The following is an 18,687-nucleotide window of genomic DNA, read 5'->3' as shown; positions in this document are numbered from 1 at the left end:
CCCCACCTCACCCAATAGAGGAGGAGGTGCTTGTAATGGGGTGAAATGTACTGTGAGATAGGAAGCTGCTTCTAGATTCTAGCCAGTTCCTGCTTCAGGTTGTGAAACAGAAATCAGGCAGAGGACGTGACTCCACTGTGAGGAGTTACTCATCTTAGTTTTCAGAGAGATTGGACAGGCCTAGCAGAAACAATGCTTCCTCACCACCAACAAAACAATCATTTCTTCTTCTTTCAGGAGAGGAAGTGTGTTATATGACCTTCATTTACACTCCTGGGCATTTATCTCCAGGAAATGAAAATTCATGTCTACACAAGGCCTGTTCACTAATGTTACAGATGATTTCTGTGTAATACTTGAAAACTGGAAACCATCCACATGCCCCTGAATAAGTGAATGGTGTAACAAACTGTGGTGTGTCCTTCTGAGGAAATACTACTGTGCAGTACAAAGGATGAGTTATTTATGTGTGCAACAGTGATTAGTTTCTTGAAGGCATTATGTTGATGACTAAAGACTTTTTTTGAGACTCCACTTATAGCATTCTTGAAATTATGTATATAGAGAAAACTGACTGGCATTTACCAGAGGTTTGGTTTGGTGGGGATGGACTTCACTGCAAAAGGGTAGCACAAGGAAGACCTCTGTCGTCCTGGAATGTTCTGCGTCCTCACCGTGGTGGTGGTTACAGAAACACACATATGAGGATGAACATAAGTCAAAGCTGGGGATGTTACAACCCTCAGCTGTAAGTAGCAATCTCACAGTCATTATAACGTAGACACTGACTGTTAAGTTATCCAGAATCATAATCATGTTAGAGTGATGGGGAAAAGAAAGTGACCACACGTGGAATGAGGTCACGAGGAGCAGAACATGATATCCCCAACTTCCACAGTAGGAAGTCGATTAAAAAGTCCCTAAGACTTAGAAGTCAAGAAGTCGCAATATGGGCATGAGATCTGGCAGTAAAAGCTAAAATGATCAGTTAAAAGAGTGGAAAATGGTTGCATCTGGGAGTTGGAAAGTGCTGGGAGGTAGGGAGACTCCAGTTTTAATGTATAGAACTTGTCGAGCTGTTTGACTCTTCACCCATGAAAGCTAAAAACTAATTTTAAATAGATAGATTAATGGTATCAGAATTAGTGCTAATTGCACTAGTAAGAGTTTTGTAAATTTTCTAGATATAAGATTGATATTCAGATTCAACTACAACCTTATACTGTAGTCAAACCTCAATGAAAACAGCAATAACAACTTTTAGAGATCCCACTAACGATGAAGTATTAAAGATATCTATAACCGGAGATACATAACACCAAGGTGGAGAATATTGTAAAATTGTACACAAAAGTAATAAAAGGAACCCTAAATAAATAGAGGTATAGCATGTCCATAAAAGGGAAAATTCAATATTTGAAAAGATGTCACTTTGCCCAAGTTAATATGTAAATTCAATGCAGTCACATAATAATAATAATTCTGAAAGGATTTTTCATGAATTGACAGTGATTCTAAAATGCTTTGGGGCCAAATAACCATGATAGTTTTAAACAACGGAAAGGGTGAGAAGATATGCCGAACAGAGCTGTCAAAACTTATAACGCTAGTCTAACTAAGACAGGGCCTTTTTACAGAGAGGTCGACAAGAGGCTTAATGAAACAAAGACCTCTTAAGAGAACCACAAATTTATGGAAACTTGATAAAGGCACAGGTGACAATACAGATCAGTGGGTGCTGGATAATTTATTCTGAAAGAAAAAAAATAAGATCCCTACCGTCTATATAATGCGTGCACGTGTATGCGCACACACACACACACTATACATATACAAATACGTGCACATATATGTAGCAAGAAAAAGGCATAAATGGAAAGAGTTAAATTTGATCAAAAATTTGAAATCTTTTTTTTTAAATAACAAAAGCTCCAAATGATACCAACACAGCTGCCTTGTGGACTAACTGGAGGAAAAGAGGGACTCTCCCATATGTGCCAAGGAAACAAAGATAAGAATGTTTCTTGCAAAGCTGTATGAGCAAAACATTGCATAAAGCTTCAATATTACTCACAAGATTTGATACACTGTGGCATATTCTTACAATATAAAACTATAGAGCAGAAATTAATAAAATGGAGCTACATATACCAAAGTGAATTTATGCTACCAACTGTGTAAAGCATAAAAATGAAAAGTTCCCAAATACTATGTACAGTATCAATAGAATTTATATAAAATTTAAAACATGCAAAATAATACTACATTCTGCTTAAAATTTTATACGTATGTTGGAAAGGTATAAAATCATGCTTGAGATTATAAACACCAAACTCAGGATAGTATTTTAAGCAGGAAGAGCAGACTATAGCAGCAAAATGTTACAACATTCTACAAATATAGGATGGTAGGTTTTTGGATGTTTTTAATGTTATTCTTAACAAATTTGAGAATAGGAAAATGCTTAGTGAGCTTAGTCATTTCAAAATACATTTGCATCAAAATGAAATCAGACTTGCAACAGCTTTAAAAATGAAGGGTTGTTCATGATCTGCCTGATTCTCTATGGGGTGGAGGCAGGGCCCGTTTGAAGCTCATCAGGGTCCAGCCATCCCCAAGTTCCCATGACCAAAGTCTGTCCTTGACTCAGCTCCAAAGCTCAGAGAGAAGGAACACCAGGAGGGTGTGTGGAAGGGGGCATATGCGTGGTGGAGGAGAGTGCAGCAGAGGGAAGGGCAGGGGTCTCGGGTCACCTGAGGTCCTTACAGCTTCTTCACCCTACTTGAGCCCTTTGGACAGGGCAGGAGGCAGTGTATGGCAGAACACGACAGATCTGTAGGAAGAATCATTCATTCATTCATTCATTCATTTATGTATTAATTCCGCGAATATTTACTACCACCTACTGTGTGGCAGGCACTCTACTTGGCCTGGGTTCATGGCGCAGATCAGAAATGAAGCCCCTACTCATCACACCCCAGCACCTCTTGCTGAGTTCTCAACTCCTCTCATACCCACATTCATCTTTGCCACCTGTCAGCACCTCCAAGTCCCTTAGGAAGGTTCTGTTAGTTGATTATAGCAATACTTTTCTCATTCATTCCAAGGATAGATCACGTGATAATGAAATCCATAGTAGTTTATGAGGCTGCTGTTTTGGGTCTTGATCTCAATACTTTGACCTTTCTCCCACCTCTACACCTTGGACCCTCACCTCAAGGGTCCCAGAAAACTTAATAGGAAAGCTCTAAAACTCCAGAGCGCTACTCAATGCATGACAGTTGGAAGCCTCTGAGAATTCCAAGACACATTTGGAGAAAATGAGATTGTTCACAACCTTCCCCTGAGGCTGGATCATCGATGTGACTTTGTCCGCTCACTCTGGACTCCTCTTGCCAGCCCAGGAAAGGGGCCCTGATCTCCCTCCCTAAGAACTAAGGCTGCCATCAACTCACCTGTTACAGGTTCCGCCACCTGCAGATGTAAGACCATGAAACCGATCACCAGCAGCACTTTGAAACCCAGGAGGAAAGCTACAAGGTTAAGGGCAGGCGTTGCTGGACCTAAGGGACAGCAGGCAGAGGAGACAACAAACGGGGCTCTTGGGTGTTAATTCCTCACTCCACCTGGAGACAGAAGTGACCCAGTTGCTCACAGGATTAGATGTGAGCTTACCTGGCCTCCCAAGGGGTTGTCTGTACTGTGGGCTGCTGTGGACAGTATGAGTCTGGCCCTGGTGGGGGGCTGTGCCTCGTGCTGCACCTTACAGGTGAGCACACGCTCGGACCCCTGCACCGAGGCGTTCACCAGCTGCAAGCTTTCCGGGGTGTAGGTCTCATAACTGTTCTGCTTTGGCGTGGGCTGCTTGTCTCCCTGGAACACACGGCAGTTCTCCATCCAGGTGAGACGCACACTCTGGGGGTAGAATCTCTGCATGTGGCAGTTAACGGCCACCAAGTCCAAGGAGGGTGAAGCCTGAGACACTGTCACTGCAGGGGAACTGGCACATCCCAGAGAAATCAGACAATGACTGTAGGAAGTTTACAGTGGGCCCCGTGGTTGGGGGCTGCTCCTTGAGGATGGGTCATCTGCCCAGGGTCTGCCCCAGAGGAGGAGTTAGGTATTGGTTAACAGGTGCGTGAATAATATCGCGTGATTGAACGTGGGAATGCATGAGTGAATGTGTGTCTGGATGGAAGCATGGAATCATGAAAGTCATCCTAATTTCCCTTTCTTTTCTACTATGGTCCTTAAAGACTGAAAGTGACCCTGAGTTCCATGTAAGAACCTATGAACCCTTTGAGTCACTCCATGAGTTGATGAAGATTCCTAGACTCTAATCTTCATGATTCCAAGATACTAATATTTGACATAGGAAGGAACGTAGGTTTGGAGAAGTTAAGTACTGGCACAAGGCCACAGGAGGCAAAACTGGGCTTATGTCAGGGACCGTATGTTTACCCCGTGCTATTCTGACTCCCAAACTGGAAGCCTGTAAGCGTTTATGTTCAAGGCTTCTGAAACTATGATCCAACAACTTCTGGAATTTTTTCCTTAACCAGTTTCACAATTCTGCGATAGAATGTATTCCTTCCTAGGAAAATTAGGAGGATTAAATGATATAAATAATTAAATAATGTAAGTTAATAATATAAAAGCTTAAATATTTCAGTATAAGTCATAGGAAAGCACAGCTTGGTGCAGTGCTTACACTCGGCCAAGGGGTGGGAGAGCCGGCCTGTGGCCCCTGCGCTGACAGCAGTGTACACTGGCCATCAGCAGGCTAAGGTGTGAGTGTGGGGGGCACAACCTTTCAGTATGTAGATACTCCAATACTTTGTATATTTGTTGCTTCACATGTTCCAGCTTTGTCCATTGTGACCTCTTACTGTTGGTTCCTGAGCGCCTTTGACAAACTTCAGTCAATGACTGGTTTTTGGGTTTTGGTTTTATTTTCTTTTGGTGTTTCCCTTTCTCACTTTTTACAGGTTATTGAATTTTTGATAGGATTTCTAAACACAATGAAGAGAGGTTATCCTTTAATGAAAGAACCTTAGAATACAAGATCCAGGTGATTGAATTAGATAATTTTTATTTGAAATCCAACGTCTAGTGGGAACTCATTCATTCATTTATTAAAATAACCATTAATGGCCTAGTATGTGGCGGTCATGTTCTGGCAAGTGAGGATTCAGAGTCCCTTCTCATGGAACTGACAGCCTATTTGAGGAAGACGCAACACGTACATCAGGGTTCGTCTTGCGTGGTGCATGAATTTCAGTTTAGATCAATAGCATGAATCCCCCAACACGCAGTTCAGAATTCACTTACCACAGGAAAGTTACTTTGCACAATTGCATCAAGTATAAGTTTGCTGCTGACTCTGCGTCAGCCCACAGATCACTGTGTACTAACAGATGCTCGTCGTGGTCAGTAACCAATCGCTTCCATACTTTGAAAGCCTGTAGTAATTGATCACTGTGACTCTTGTTACTCAGCTTAGGCCCAGACGGCAACGTATGTGGGCATGTTGCCCGCTGTCTCCCAGTGATGAATCCATATAAATTTACAAAAATCACTCATTGTAAAAGGGAATTGACGACGAAGACGAGAGTGCAATGGAGACGCAAATAGTGGTGATGCTGGAAGTAACATTCCAACTGAATGTAAGTGGATTAGAGAAGAAATCTCTGACCCTGGGAATGGCACACGCAGACTGTTAGAAAGACTGTAGATACGCATCCAGGGGAACTTAGTGAAGGCAAACCTACCCCGTAAATGAGGGAAGTGGTGGTGAGGAAACGGGTGAAAATGTCCCAGAGGAAGTCACAGCAGCAAATACTTCAAATTAAAGGAAGTTTTGTAAAGATTCCACAATTTTGAGCGTACAGAGCATAAAATGTTAGAAACTGATCCAAATACAGCAAGGCATCTGATAATTCACCAAGGCATAAAAAAGATGCTCTTATACTGTAGATTAGACAAGAAGAAGAAGGCAAGCCCTGTTCAAAGGTTCGGATAAGATTTTTTTTGGTGCTTGTATGTTTACTAATTTTCTTTTTTAGTAACGGTTTTAATATATATTTTCATTATCTAAAAATTATGAATAGAGATAAATAAAAATAAATTGAAGACAGTTGAAAATACTTCTGATAAGCTTTTAGAAAGAAATAAATTGCTTGAATTCTCAAGGTGTCGAATGTGTCAAAATAAATATGATTAGTTTTTTTCTTTTCTCTATATATTTAAATCTGAAAGGAGGAGAGAATCTAAAGTTTTGAAAAAAGTGTCTCACATCAGAATCATTATTTATACCACTGATGACTGAGATCACTTTTTATGACGCAGTTTATGCAGTCATTTCTATAGTCCTCTTCTGTGCGAAGCGAGAACTGCCTATGTTCTGTTATGTCAGATGGTAGTAAGTGGTCAGGAAGCAAATTAATCAGGTTAAGAGGACATGGAATACCAGGGTGAGAGAGGAATTGGTATTTTATACAGGGCCATCTATGGAAGGTACCTTTGATGAAGTGACATAAACAGAGACTGGTAAGAAGTAGGAGAGTGAGGCAGGCAGGTATGGTGGGGGAGGAAGCAGAGGAGTGATAGGATTTGACTGACTTTCCCAAAGAATCACTGAGCCTGAAACAAGGAAGGCAGTCAGAGACCACAGCAGTAGTGCAGGAGGAGATGGTGGCTGGGACCCGGGAGTCGTGGTCAGGGTGAGAACGTGCCGATTATGAGTACAACTGAGTGGTGTGCTGGAGAAGGCTTGGACTGGCTCATGAGAACCCACTGTTACCTTTTCAGGAATCCTGCAAGCTGCTTGTTGAAGTGATGGTAACTTGAAATTGGCCACATTGAGAGTATCTACAGCAAGAAAGTGGTAAGTCCTACAATTCAGGCTTTCATTTTCTTTTTCCTTCTGGAGAGTCAAATGTTAAAGATTTCTCATCTCACCTCTTGACATCAGCATTTTTGAGGAATAACTGAATACGGGATATAAGAGAAGGAGAAAGCAAGGATGACTCTGAGGCTTCTGGACACAGTCTATTTACTGTGAGAGAAGGGTCGGGAAGGACGCAGGAGGATGGAAGTTCTGGTTCCATCACAGAGACAGGAGGCAACACTACCTTCAGGGTTTGAGGGGTAGGACATTTAGGCAACGAGGAAAGAGAATAAGTGTTCTTCTTAAAACCATGATGGCGAATCATTTGTACTTAAGAGGTGAAAGAGAATCTCAAATGGTGGGGAGTCCAGGTTGGGGGAGGTCCTTCCTGCTCAGAGTGATGTATGAAGATGCAGCTCTGGGAGCCTCGAGGACTGTGAGAAGATCTTGGGAATGTGGGGGCAGGCTGGTCTCCGTGGAGAAGAGCCATTTGGAGCAGAGTCGTGGAAGCTTCCAGCTGGGTCTTCTCCTAGGCTGGGCCCCACAGGGAGGGAAGCAGGCAGCAGAGACTGGGGGTGGTACCCTGCAAAGGAGGAAGGAAGGAACTGTGGCAACTGTGTTCAGATTTAATGATCTGCTTATAGTTCAAGAAATGTTGACTGCATGCCTCCTGTGTGCCCAGGCTGTTCTCCTTGTGGGATGCCTCTCTGAGAGGGTGTGCAGCCCCTGAGAGAGGTCTCTGCCCCCTTAGCCTCCTCCCCAGGCCCTGATGCCCCTTCCCGCTTCCTCAGCCCTTCTCTGTCACATGGAGGGTCAGAGCAGGAGCAGCGCTCAGTGCAGCAGATCCAGGGTTTCTCCCCATTACCCTAAAACGGGGATTCCCTTTGCCCCCACGGAGCCCCAGGGTTCAAGGATCTAGAAATGGTCTCCAAGGGAACCACCCTCTCAGCTGCTCCTCATTCAGCAGCCTCTGCCCACTTCCTCCACAGAACTGCCAGGAGACACCCTTTGAAAACCCACGATCCAGCCCACCTCCTACAGGACCCCACACCCCTCCCGGGAGCTGGGCACAACTGAGCGAAACCCCGTCTTCTGAGGGTATTGTAGGAGGTGTGTCACCTCTTACTCCACGGGGGCCCGAGGCCCTGTGTGACCTGTGGGCTGACCCCCACCTTCCCGACCTCCCCCACCCCTGACCTTGCTGTTCCTGGGACAGACCTTGTCCTCCGTACCCTCCACCACAACTTACAGTCAGACCTAACGCTTCCTGTGGACAAAGATGACAGTGACACCGATCATCAGCAGCACTTTGGGGCCTAGGATGAAAACTACCAGGAGAGAAGGAGACAACGAAGGCTGGTCTGGAAATCAAGAGACAGGAGATCTGATTAGAGGGGCTCCACAGAAGCCATTCCCAAGGACCTCCACTTACTCATTCTGGAGCCACCTGGGCCCAGCCATGCTCTGAAGCTTTTGAACCTGCATCCTGTCCTGGGTCAAACTGGAGGCAGAAATCAGGATAGTGTTTCCACATTCTCTCTCCGTCCTCTCTCAGGCCCCTAGGGTTATATCCTCCTTGAGGAAAGGGGCGGAGAGTGTTTGCAGTCAGTGACGTGTTAGGTGTGGCACCTGGTTTGCTTATTTGGTTCTCACACCTCTACGAGGTAGGTATTATTCTCCTTCTGATGAGGAAACTGAGGCTCTGAGAGTTTAGGGAGCATCGCAAGATTAGTGGGATTGAAACCTAGGGAAATCCATCCCTCTTGTCCCAGAAGATGATCCCGAGATCTTGTCTTTTGGAGCAAGTCCAGCCTCTCGGGGCCACAGGAAGGAATGTCAGCACAGCATGCAAGGGAGGAGGACGGGTTTCATGGTGAGAGCAGCCCTGTTTGGCCAAGGAGTGGGGCTGGAGACCCCATGTTTCAGGAGTTGTTGGAACCCCCAGGGTGGCCTGAACTCATGAGAACTGCTGGCTGGAGAACAACCTGGTGCTTCAAAGAAACAGGGTCTCATGGTGGGAGTGGCTTCATACCATTCAGCCCACCTTGACCTTCGTACCCATGAAACCTGAAGTCTTTATGCTGACGCCGAAAGTCAGGTCTGAGTAAGCATACTTTTAGATTTTTTGCATTTTTTACGGTGAGCTGCTTTTGCTCTCAAAATGATAGAAAGAAAGCTGTTAAAATATTTTTTGTAAATAAAATAATCCTTAAAGCAGGAGTGAAGTCCTCACCAGTTTTTGCTTCTGAAGGTGCTAGAGGATGACAACTCTCAGCTGAGTGGCCCTTGGGGTTTTTTCTCAGCTGGAGGGACCTGCGTTCCTTAAGTCTGCACATCCTTCTAGAGGGCAGCCCTCACAAAGCGCCGGCTGAACCGGGAGTATGGAGGCTCAGGTCCACCCTTTCACTTTAAACTGACTCTGATAGACCATCCTGGCGCCTCAGCTCTGTGTTGCAGTGTCTGAGTCTCTTGTCCCTGCTTTGTAGTCCGACATCTCCCTTTGCCGGTCCTACTCCCTTCACGTGCTCATGCGTGTTGATCCCGGCAACACTTCACAATCATCAGCCCTCAGTCTTCTCTCCAGTCCAGACTCTGATTCCCAGAGAAACTGATCTGTGGGAGTTTGTCTGGGTGTGAGCTGAAAGGCAAACTCTAAGATGCAAACTCGGAGCTGGATCACTCATCGACTGTCCAAGCGGATCCCAGCAGTGGCAGGAGGTGGAGCAGGAGTCAGCCCTGGATACCCTAGTGATGCAATTGTTAAAACTTTTAGTGGTGGTGAACTGGGATGGTGTAACCAGGGCTACAGAGGGGGTTGAATTCTGAAGTTTAAATGGTGAACTCTACCAGAAGAGAATCTTGAGCTGTGGGGTGGGGACATATGGGTTAAAGCACTAAAAAACCTTCACTGGACTTTAGGAATGTTGAGAACAACGACAGCAGTGTGGCCACTTATCACCAAAAATGGCCTTTCCAATCCAGAGCGATCAAAAAGGAGAATGTGAATTCTATACCAATTTGGCTCTCATTATTACCTGAAGAGAAAATACCAGAACTGCAAAATACCTGTGAGTCAAAAACGCAAAATCACCAAATCCTAGAGCACTTTCCCTCTCTGGGCTGCCATCCGACCCTCAGCCACCAGGAGAAGTGCAAGAATCACAGACAAGGCAGCCAGCACACGAGCCTAAGAAGTGTTTGAAAATATCACAACCAAGATTAAATTCACCCTAACTATGAAAATATTGGAAAAGCGTCCTGCAGAGCAGAGATCTGGGAAGGGGTTTCAAAGTCGGCCTGGTTGAAAGGGTTGGCACAGAATCCCCAGAATCCTAACATATATTGCCTTTCATGTCAAAAGGGATGAGCGGTCATGATGAAGTTAAGGGTCTTGAGATGGGACATTCTGTTGGATTATCTGAGTGGAGCCCATGTCATCACAAAGATTCATGTGAGTGAAGGTGGGGGTAGGAGAGTCAGAGGAGATATGAGACAGGAAACAGAGGTCAGAAAGAGGTGGGGCCTTTTGCCCAGGAGTGTGGACACTTCTGGGAGCTGGAAAAGGCGAGAAATCGCATTCTCCTCTGGAGCCTTCAGAAGGAACACAGCCCTGCCATCTGTCGTAGACTCCTGACCTCTAGAACGGTAAAGTAACACACTTGTCTTGTTTTAAGTCACTAACCATGTGTTAACTTGTTACAGTGGCAAGAGGAACCTAATCCAAGGAGGATGGAACATTTAAAAAGGACAGATGAGACTAGAAGGATAGGTACGATTTAAAGTGCATAATTTCTTGGTGGGGAAAAGACAATAAAGATGAAAGAAGGGCTGTTTGCCAATTGAGTGATGAAGGGAAAAAGAAAGAAATAGAGAAGTAGGGAAATTTACGGTCCTGAAAGACAAAAGAGAACCAAAGACTTAGAGGATTCAGAGCTTTTTTCCCACTGTGTCAAAACCAGCCAACAAACTAAAAACTCCAGTAACATATTGGATTATGCTGTGCTACGAGAAGAAAGGTCCATGAAGCTAGAAATAGTGTAAAACACCCCAATACCATAAAAACAAGCGATAAGACGTGCATCGTCACACCAGGCCACCTGGGCCCAGGAGCAGCGGCCAGAGCCCTCAGATGCACCGGGCAGCAGGGTCACGTGGACATCTCACGCTTTGCTCCAGCCCCACATCCTAGATGCCCCATAAAACATTTCCAGCCTTATTACATTAGCAGGCAGGCTGGATCAGGCAGCCTGCCGCACCCAGAAGTAACAGCCCTGGTGGAGCCCCAGCAGTAGATACAAGATTCAAAAGCAAGTCCAAGTCCCTCCAGACAAGATGGTGTGGACTCATCTCTCCTGCTCTCCCCGTTCAGTACACCCTGAACCCTAGAAATGACACAAGGGACAAACATGGGAGGATTCTGAGGTGGAAGAGGCAGGAGACTGGTTAGAGACGTGACCACTGGAGGAAAAACACAGTGTCCAGGCACCCAGGTCCCTCTCCTAAGTCCCCAGGCACAGGAGGAGACCCTGGTGTGGCATTAGAAAAAAGAAAAAGTCTAAATGAATAACCTAAGTTCCAGCCTCAAGAAATGGGGAGATGGGGAGCAAAATGAGCCCAAAGCAACCAAAGGGAGGAAATAATAAAAACAGTGGAAAAAAAAGAAATAAAACTAAAAACAATAGAGAAAATCACTAAAACACAGGTGAGTTCATTTAAAAGATCAATAGAAATGAACAGCTTCTAGTACGACTGTTAAGAAAAAAGCAGAAATGACACCTTTCCAATACCAGGAACGAAGCAGAGGACATCACTGCAGACACTGCAGACATCAGAAGGATAATAAGGGAATATTACGAACAACTGTCCAGACACAAAATTGACAACTTAGAGACACTGGGACGTGTTCCACAGAAAGCACAGCCTACTGCAATTCACGCAATATGAAGTGATTACATTGAATAGCCCTAAAGTTGGCAAGTTCTTTTTAAAATTTGAAAAAGAATTCTGGAGGCTCAGGTGGTTTCACAGGAAAATTCTATCAGGATTTACAGATGAATAAAAAAACAACTCTGGTGCATAGGAAACCAGTATAAAAGAAATTTTAGAGAATTTGAAATATATACTCCATTTTAGATGACATTAGGAAATTACTGTTGATTTTATTAAGTGTGTAATGGTATTGGTTTGGCAGAAAATCAATGTCCTTAACCATGTAACCACACAGCTGTGGACTCCACTGGCAACTGGATGTGCACACAGGACTCCGTTACTAGTGGACACAACCGTGCAAATTCTGTATAGCTGTTGTTTAAGGGAAGGTGTTTGTCTTCTCCTTCCTATCTTTATTCTTCCAGCAAGAGGGACATGGACACTCGCTGACCCAGCATTGACCCCCAGCCCAGCAGACAAGGACAGCACCGTAGGCTACGTTGGAGGGAATGTCGGCCTTTGAAAGGTCTTCTGGAGTAAAGACGCCTGGGAAACTGATCAACTGCCTCCTGATGTTACATGAGAAAGAAATAAGACATGTATTATGCATAGGAAGGGGGACTCTGTATGTCCTTGGGACAATGCTCAGCTAAAGGAGAACGTGTTTCTAATGAGCACATATTTGTTATATGTGGTCCCTGGTCAGGAACTCAGATTCACCTTGATTAGTTTAGCCAGATCACCTGGACTAAAGGCAAGACATCTGCAACAACACCCACTGTCGTTTCCTGAGTCCCTTTGGTAAACTCCAAATCCACTGGGTGGTAGAAGCAGAAAAGGAGATCATAGAGCTGAGATCACGCACTGATTTGCATTTAGTAAATGTGCACTGAGTGACTGTGATCATTGCTGGTCCACTGCCACAGATCAGGGGACAGAGGAAGCCCATGCAGTGACAACTCACGGTCACCTGGGTGCCTGGTCCAAACTCAAACTCCACAACTCAGGGCTCCCTTTCTAGGATTTCACAGAGTAGTATGTATAGGAGACTGCTTGGGTTACTTTATGTTACTAATGCGAGTGGAAATTGCAGAATGGAGAGACACTAGGCAGAGGTTAGAAAGAGCAAGGAGGAGGGAGGTGGGCGGACAGGGAAGGATGAACATAATTACTGGTAGTTGAAGGAAGCAAGAGGCAGAACGCTATGAACACAATGATCTCCTTCTTGTCTTTCTTTAATTATATTTATGACAAAGATTGGTAAGAATATATCAAACTTTTACCAGTGGTGATTTTTGGAGTATGGGATTTGGGGAGGGGAGCTCACTTCAAAATTCTACTTTATATTTATAGTCTTCTAGATTATTCTATAACAACGAAGAATTACTACTGTAATAATTTAAAAAGATACAATTTTAAAAGCCCTGTCAGGTTAATGAAAGCCTCACCAGGGTGTTCATGTGTGTCCTGGTCCTTCTGGGGAGCAGAGGCCTCCAGGGTGAGGTTGGCGCTGACCGCCGGCTGCCCGTCGTGCTCCACCCGGCAGGACAGCACCTCCCCTCTGTGGGCGGACGAGTTCACCAGGAGCCAGATCATCCTGTTAAAGGTCCCGTCCTTATTCTCCGTGAAGGTCGACGCCGTTTCTATCCGGGACACGTTTCCATTCTCCACCCAGCTCAGCTGGTGGTCTCGGGGGTAGAACTGCTTCGCCTGGCATGTGATGTTCACCTGCGTCCCTGCAATGGGCTGTTGGGTGACCTCCAAGGTGGGCGGAACTGAAACAGCACAGGGCAGGAGCTCTGACCTTGTGGAACAGAGTGGTCACAGGGCAGGGGCTGGAGAGCAGCTCCCAGCCCTGCAAGGGGGTGCCTGAGGACAGAGCCAGGCATGCAGCAGGTACTCAAACACTGAGTGTGCAATTTGCATATCGATGAGATCCTAAGCACTGTGCAGGGCACACAGTAGGTTCTCAAGGACTGGTTGCTCCTGTTAGGGTTATAATGTGGGGAATCAGTAAGCAACTGGCATGCAGTTGGAATATAATAACTGCAGCCAAGTTAATGAAATCCCTAGGCACTTAGGGGCTTGGCTTAGAGTAGGTGCTCAGTAGTTGGAGATGCTGTTGTAAGTAACGGTAACTGCTGAGAACAGTGCTTGGCACGTGGCAGGTGTCACCTGGCAGCTGCCATTAAATAAGTAGTGAGAGACCAGCACATGGAGGTGCCTGATGGTTGGGAAGGACTGTGAGGAATTCTATTCCTAGGCAATTCAAGGCCTGGAGCCAAAAGCAGGGGGCGGAGCAGGTGGGGCTTGGGGGCAGGTGTGGGCTCGGGCTGTTGTGAGGGACATCTACCTCGGATGGTCTCAGACAAGTAGGCAGTCCCACGGAGAGGAGGGCCCCCCTGCAGGGTGACGTGGGCCACCTCGCAGATGACCTGGGAGCGAACATCCCCCGGGGCCAGCACCACCTTGGCTGTGCTTGAGACGCTGTAGGAAATGCTGTCTCCCTCTGGGTCCACACTGGTCTGGGAGGCTGTGATCTCATTCCCGTTTTTGAACCATTTCAGGGAGATGGTTCTTGGGGAGAAGCCATGGGATCTGCAGGTGAAGCTCACTGTCTGCTCAGGTGGGGCCCTCGTGGCAGGTCCTGATACCACGGGAGGAGAGGGTTTGGCTACAAAAGGAGCATTTACAACAATGAACATAATTGTCATTATCATCACTAATGATAAGCTTGCGACACAGTTAACAACAGGGGAGATAATTAGGATTAATTAATTTCTTTCTATTTTAATGGAGGTAATGGGGATTGAACCCAGGACCTCGTGCATGCTATGCACACGCTCTACCACTGAGCTATAAGCTCCCCACTAAGAACGTTTCCATATATTATGTTTTAATCCTGCGATTAGTTCTCAGAGGGGTGTGTTTTCATCCTCATCCTAAAAGGAGACACACTGTTTCTGAGAGGTGAGCTCTGAGTCTGGGGTGGGGCGGACATGGTTTCCAGGCCTGAGTTCAAAAGTCCACTTTCTTTCCTCCACCAGGTGATTTCTCACCAATCTGGGAGCAGGAACAAAAGACCTGATGGCTGCCACTCTCCTATTAACTCTTCCTTGCTGGGCTTCCCTGGAAAACTTAACTACCTTCAGAGAAGCATTCACAGAAGTAAATGCGGGGGAAGCAGGGGTGGAGCGGGACCACCTCGGATGCTGAACCATGCTGGGCAGCAGATGAGGGGTGTGGCCCGCACCCCTCCCAGCTCCTCATCTGTGAAATGGGATAGCAGGCCCTGTCCTTCCCAGGGCTGCAGTGAGGGTTCGATCAGGCAGGGGAAGCGTCTTTGTTTTAAGTAAAATACAAGATGCCTCCCAATGCTAAACACTGTATTTATATCCAGAGCTGTCTCTTTGGGTTTGTATGAATTTACTCCCTAGTTTTCATTCTTTCCACAAATATTCCGGTAGGACTAGTATACCAGCTCCTGAATTTCAAAGGCAGGGGGCAAAGGGATGTTTTTCTGAATCTGGGTTCTTAGCTTGGTTCAGTTTTGAGTTGAAAGCAAAGATCACTGAGAGCTGAGAAAGCAGAGGTTGTTAATTTCTTAATCGTTATTAAATCAGAAGAGACTCAGACAGAGGACTATGAAGCAGGCAGATGTACCGCCTGTGTCTTGAAAACAAACACAAATCAGCTAATCAAAAGGGAGGGCGGTTTCTCCTCTGCGGAAGGTTATAGGGTGTCTCTAGAATGTTCATTATTACCCAACACTTCCTGTAAAGGTTGGTAGACAGCGAATATTATAAACATTTGCATCTGTAAATATTTAACTTGCTTTCTAAAAGTCATCAAACATTTTTAGGATATAGTAAGGAAGTGTTACTTGAACAAGTCAAGTCATAAAAAACGCAGCATCCTGAACGCCCCTAAAGGGATGAGATACTGTAATCAGTCATCATTTAGAGAGAGTTTCCTGGGAGCCTGACACTGGGCTTATCCCTGCATGACCTTTGGCTCTTTAATCTCCCCACCAGCCCATTGAGGGGGGCCTGAGTCAGGTCCCATTTATGGGATGAGGCTCAGGGAGGACAGAGCTGGCCAAGGGCACCCAGCGAGGAAAGGTCTGAGCTCATCTCACTGCACACAGTCACTGATTCTAGTGTCTCTGATCTTTACCTCTGAGCCTCAGTCTCTGTTTCCCTGCAATGTGTGTGACAGCCCCATCCTGGTCAGACGAGGGGAGATGTACATAAAACCCAGAGCCTGGTGCACAACAGGTGCTTAAGCAGCAAGACCTGTGACTGTTGTCACAAGGTCTGGTCGTTCCTAGTTCTGAAACTGCCTGTTTATTCTTCAGGCAGTGAGAAGGCAGAACACAAGCACAGCAGGAAAAAACAAACAAAAAGTCTCAAATCCTGCTCCGTGCAGCTGGCATGCAAAACCCTGATGAAAAAGCAGCAATAGAAGCACCCCAGTATGATTCTCTTCCTCTTTTTTATAATAATCACTTCAGGAAACAAATTGGGGGAATTGGCTTTCAAAATATATGATTTGCAGGCATTCCCCCGCAGACCGGCTCTTTACAGAAAGCTGGAGGCATTTTGAAAGTTGGGAGGAGAGATTCCATCAGTGTCATGTTGGTGTGTTGAGGCAGGAGGGCTCTGGGCTGAGCAGGGAGTGTTTGAGGGGCTTCCAGCCCCTCTTTAAAGATGGGAAGGTTTCCCTAGCAACAAAGCTGAGGGTTGAACAGAGTCCTGAGTCCATAGGAAGCCCCTCTTCACCCCAGGTGAGCTCCGTGGGAGGAGGTGTCCCTCCCTCTTGATTCAAGCTTCTTTTCTTGGTCTCTGAAGAACTGTCTCCGTCATAGACTATTCTGCAAAGTACCGAAGAGCTGTTCTTGCAGCTCCAGCACCAAGGAGGAGTGACCTCTGGGCAAAACCCCAGCTCCGTCTGTGACCTCAGAGAACACGGAGCTCAGGGCTTCTCTGCCCCGGATGTAGGCAGCATCCTCTGCAGGAGTTAATCAGTCAGCTGCCCGGGCCCACGTGTCTCCAATTAAACCAGGGTTTCTAGGGTGGGAACAGGGACTGGGGATCTACTCAAACTTGCCTAGGTGAATCTGATGGGCAGCCAAGGTGGAAAGCACCCAGCCCCAACCCAACCCCAGTTATACTGAGTCCTGGAGGGAGTGAGCCGCCCAAGGCCTCCGGCTTCGGCACATCAGAGCTAACAGTGGTGGAACACGTACTCTATGCCGGGCTCTGCTCTAAGCTCTGTACATGGATCCCTCATTCAGTCCGTGCAGCGGCTCTGGGAGGGCGGTGCTGACAGGGATGGACGAGGACCCGAGCCCCAGTGTGGAGAGGGACGCGTCTGAGGTCCCAGAGCCGGGATCTGGCTGAGCTGGGATGGGAGCACAGGCAGCAAGGCTCGGCCCAGACGGTCAACCACTGTGCACAGAGGCTCAGTGTCACCCTAGCCCACCCCATCTAGGGCTTTCTAGAACCTCTCCAGTCATCACAGACCCTGAAAGGCAGCCGAGATCACAGGTGGGGAAACTGAGGACTAGCGGGAACTGAGACTTGCGCAGACCACAGCCTGGGGGGACAACACCATGGCTCACTGAAAGGCTGCTCTGTCAGCAGGCTCATCGTACCCTCAGGACATCCTGCAAAGATTGGTGTGATTGTCGTCCTTCTACAGGCAAGTAAGCCCTGCAAAGGGAAGTGAGACACAGCCTTGAAACAACACCTCAATTTGGGGGGGCCTACTCTGTGCTGGTGGTTTAGACGTACAGTCTGAAATCCTTCTAACCCTGCTAGGAAGAGTCCATGATTATCACCATTTTAGAAATGATTAAACAGGCTGAGAGAAATAAAAGTCTCTTCATCCCCACAACCATATCCCAGAAGGAATTCCCTTGACCCCTAAGGTTTCATGTCCAACAGCAGAGCAGGTGCCCACCTTCAGGAGCCCCCACACTGACCACCACCCTCCCCTTTTCCCTCTGAGATACTTGACTTCAAACAAGAATAGGGAGGAGTGCCCTCCGGGGGCCCAGGCCTGGGACCCTGTAGCAACAAGGGGGAGACACGGGCTCCTGACACCTGAGTCTAGAACATGAACTCTGTCCACGCGGGGCCCCCAGCATCCTCTAGGAACTACCTCCCCCTCCCCATCCTCAGTCTGCAGGGCCAGGAGTGGGCGTGCCCGGTGCTGCTGGGATGCAGCGGCCCCTCTGCTCTGTCCTCGCTCCCCTTCCCGGAGCTGCTCCCGCAGGCCGCTCAGTGAAGGGGCGACATCACAGCAACAGGGAGAAAAGGACTCCTGGGGCTTCTGAGTGCGCTGAGCCCTGCCTCCTAGGAGCAGCTTCAGGACGTCAGGAGACACTGCATCTGTCTGTTCCCAGTTATAAAGTTAGCCTGGCAGCCACACAGGATTTTTGTTTTTAATACTTATTGCTGAAGAACAGAACAGCACAAGATTTTAAAACGAAAGTGTTGGAGCTTTCTCCCCACTTTGACAAGCACAGTGGGGTGTGCAGAGAGCTGGGTGTGAGTCAGGCTGCTTGTGGTTCTACCTTGGCCCCCTTACCTGCTCACCCGCCAGGTCCCCTCTCAGAGCCTCAGGGGCACAGATGGCCCCTCCCTCAGAGCACTGCCTATAGGCACTAAATGCCAGGAGGAAGATTCAGCATCTGACAGGCTGCTATCCCCTCACCCCCTCCTGCCTCCCTCCTTTCTCATCCAGGGAATCATCTGAGCAGGTGCTTGGGGAAGAGAATGACGGTCTCCTGGGAGGCAGCAGGTCTGAGTGGGGTTGGAGCCAGTTCCCACCTGTGATTGGCTGTGCAGGGGAGGCACCACCAG

The 18,687-nt window shown here is 46.9% G+C and overlaps 1 protein-coding gene and 1 long non-coding RNA gene across 6 annotated transcripts in view; one reads left to right on the top strand and one right to left on the bottom strand.

Moving 5' to 3' along the window:
- Positions 1-3,450: 3,450 nt before the first annotated feature.
- Positions 3,451-12,317, top strand: LOC116657982. Its single transcript, XR_004313182.1, has 5 exons — positions 3,451-3,901; positions 5,499-5,666; positions 6,811-6,886; positions 10,592-10,658; positions 12,244-12,317. It is a non-coding gene; the product is annotated as an uncharacterized LOC116657982 (long non-coding RNA).
- Positions 5,071-18,687, bottom strand: part of LOC116657976 (tyrosine-protein phosphatase non-receptor type substrate 1-like) — a 21,986-nt gene continuing 8,369 nt past the window's right edge. For 2 of the 5 annotated variants that reach the window (XM_032462011.1, XM_032462007.1), the window contains 4 exons: positions 14,172-14,492; positions 13,267-13,593; positions 8,139-8,250; positions 5,071-7,472 (listed from right to left, as the gene is read on the bottom strand). In XM_032462011.1, coding sequence (XP_032317902.1) covers positions 8,147-8,250; positions 13,267-13,593; positions 14,172-14,492 — 752 coding nt within the window. In that variant the 3' untranslated portion in view covers positions 5,071-7,472; positions 8,139-8,146. The other 3 variants (XM_032462008.1, XM_032462009.1, XM_032462010.1) reach the window with 3 other exon arrangements.

The sequence above is a fragment of the Camelus ferus genome, chromosome 19 (assembly GCF_009834535.1).
Source record: "Camelus ferus isolate YT-003-E chromosome 19, BCGSAC_Cfer_1.0, whole genome shotgun sequence".
NCBI classification, from domain to species: Eukaryota; Metazoa; Chordata; class Mammalia; order Artiodactyla; family Camelidae; genus Camelus; species Camelus ferus.
The sequence above is the reverse complement of the archived record's forward strand: the minus strand, read 5'-3'. Positions and strand labels throughout refer to the sequence as shown.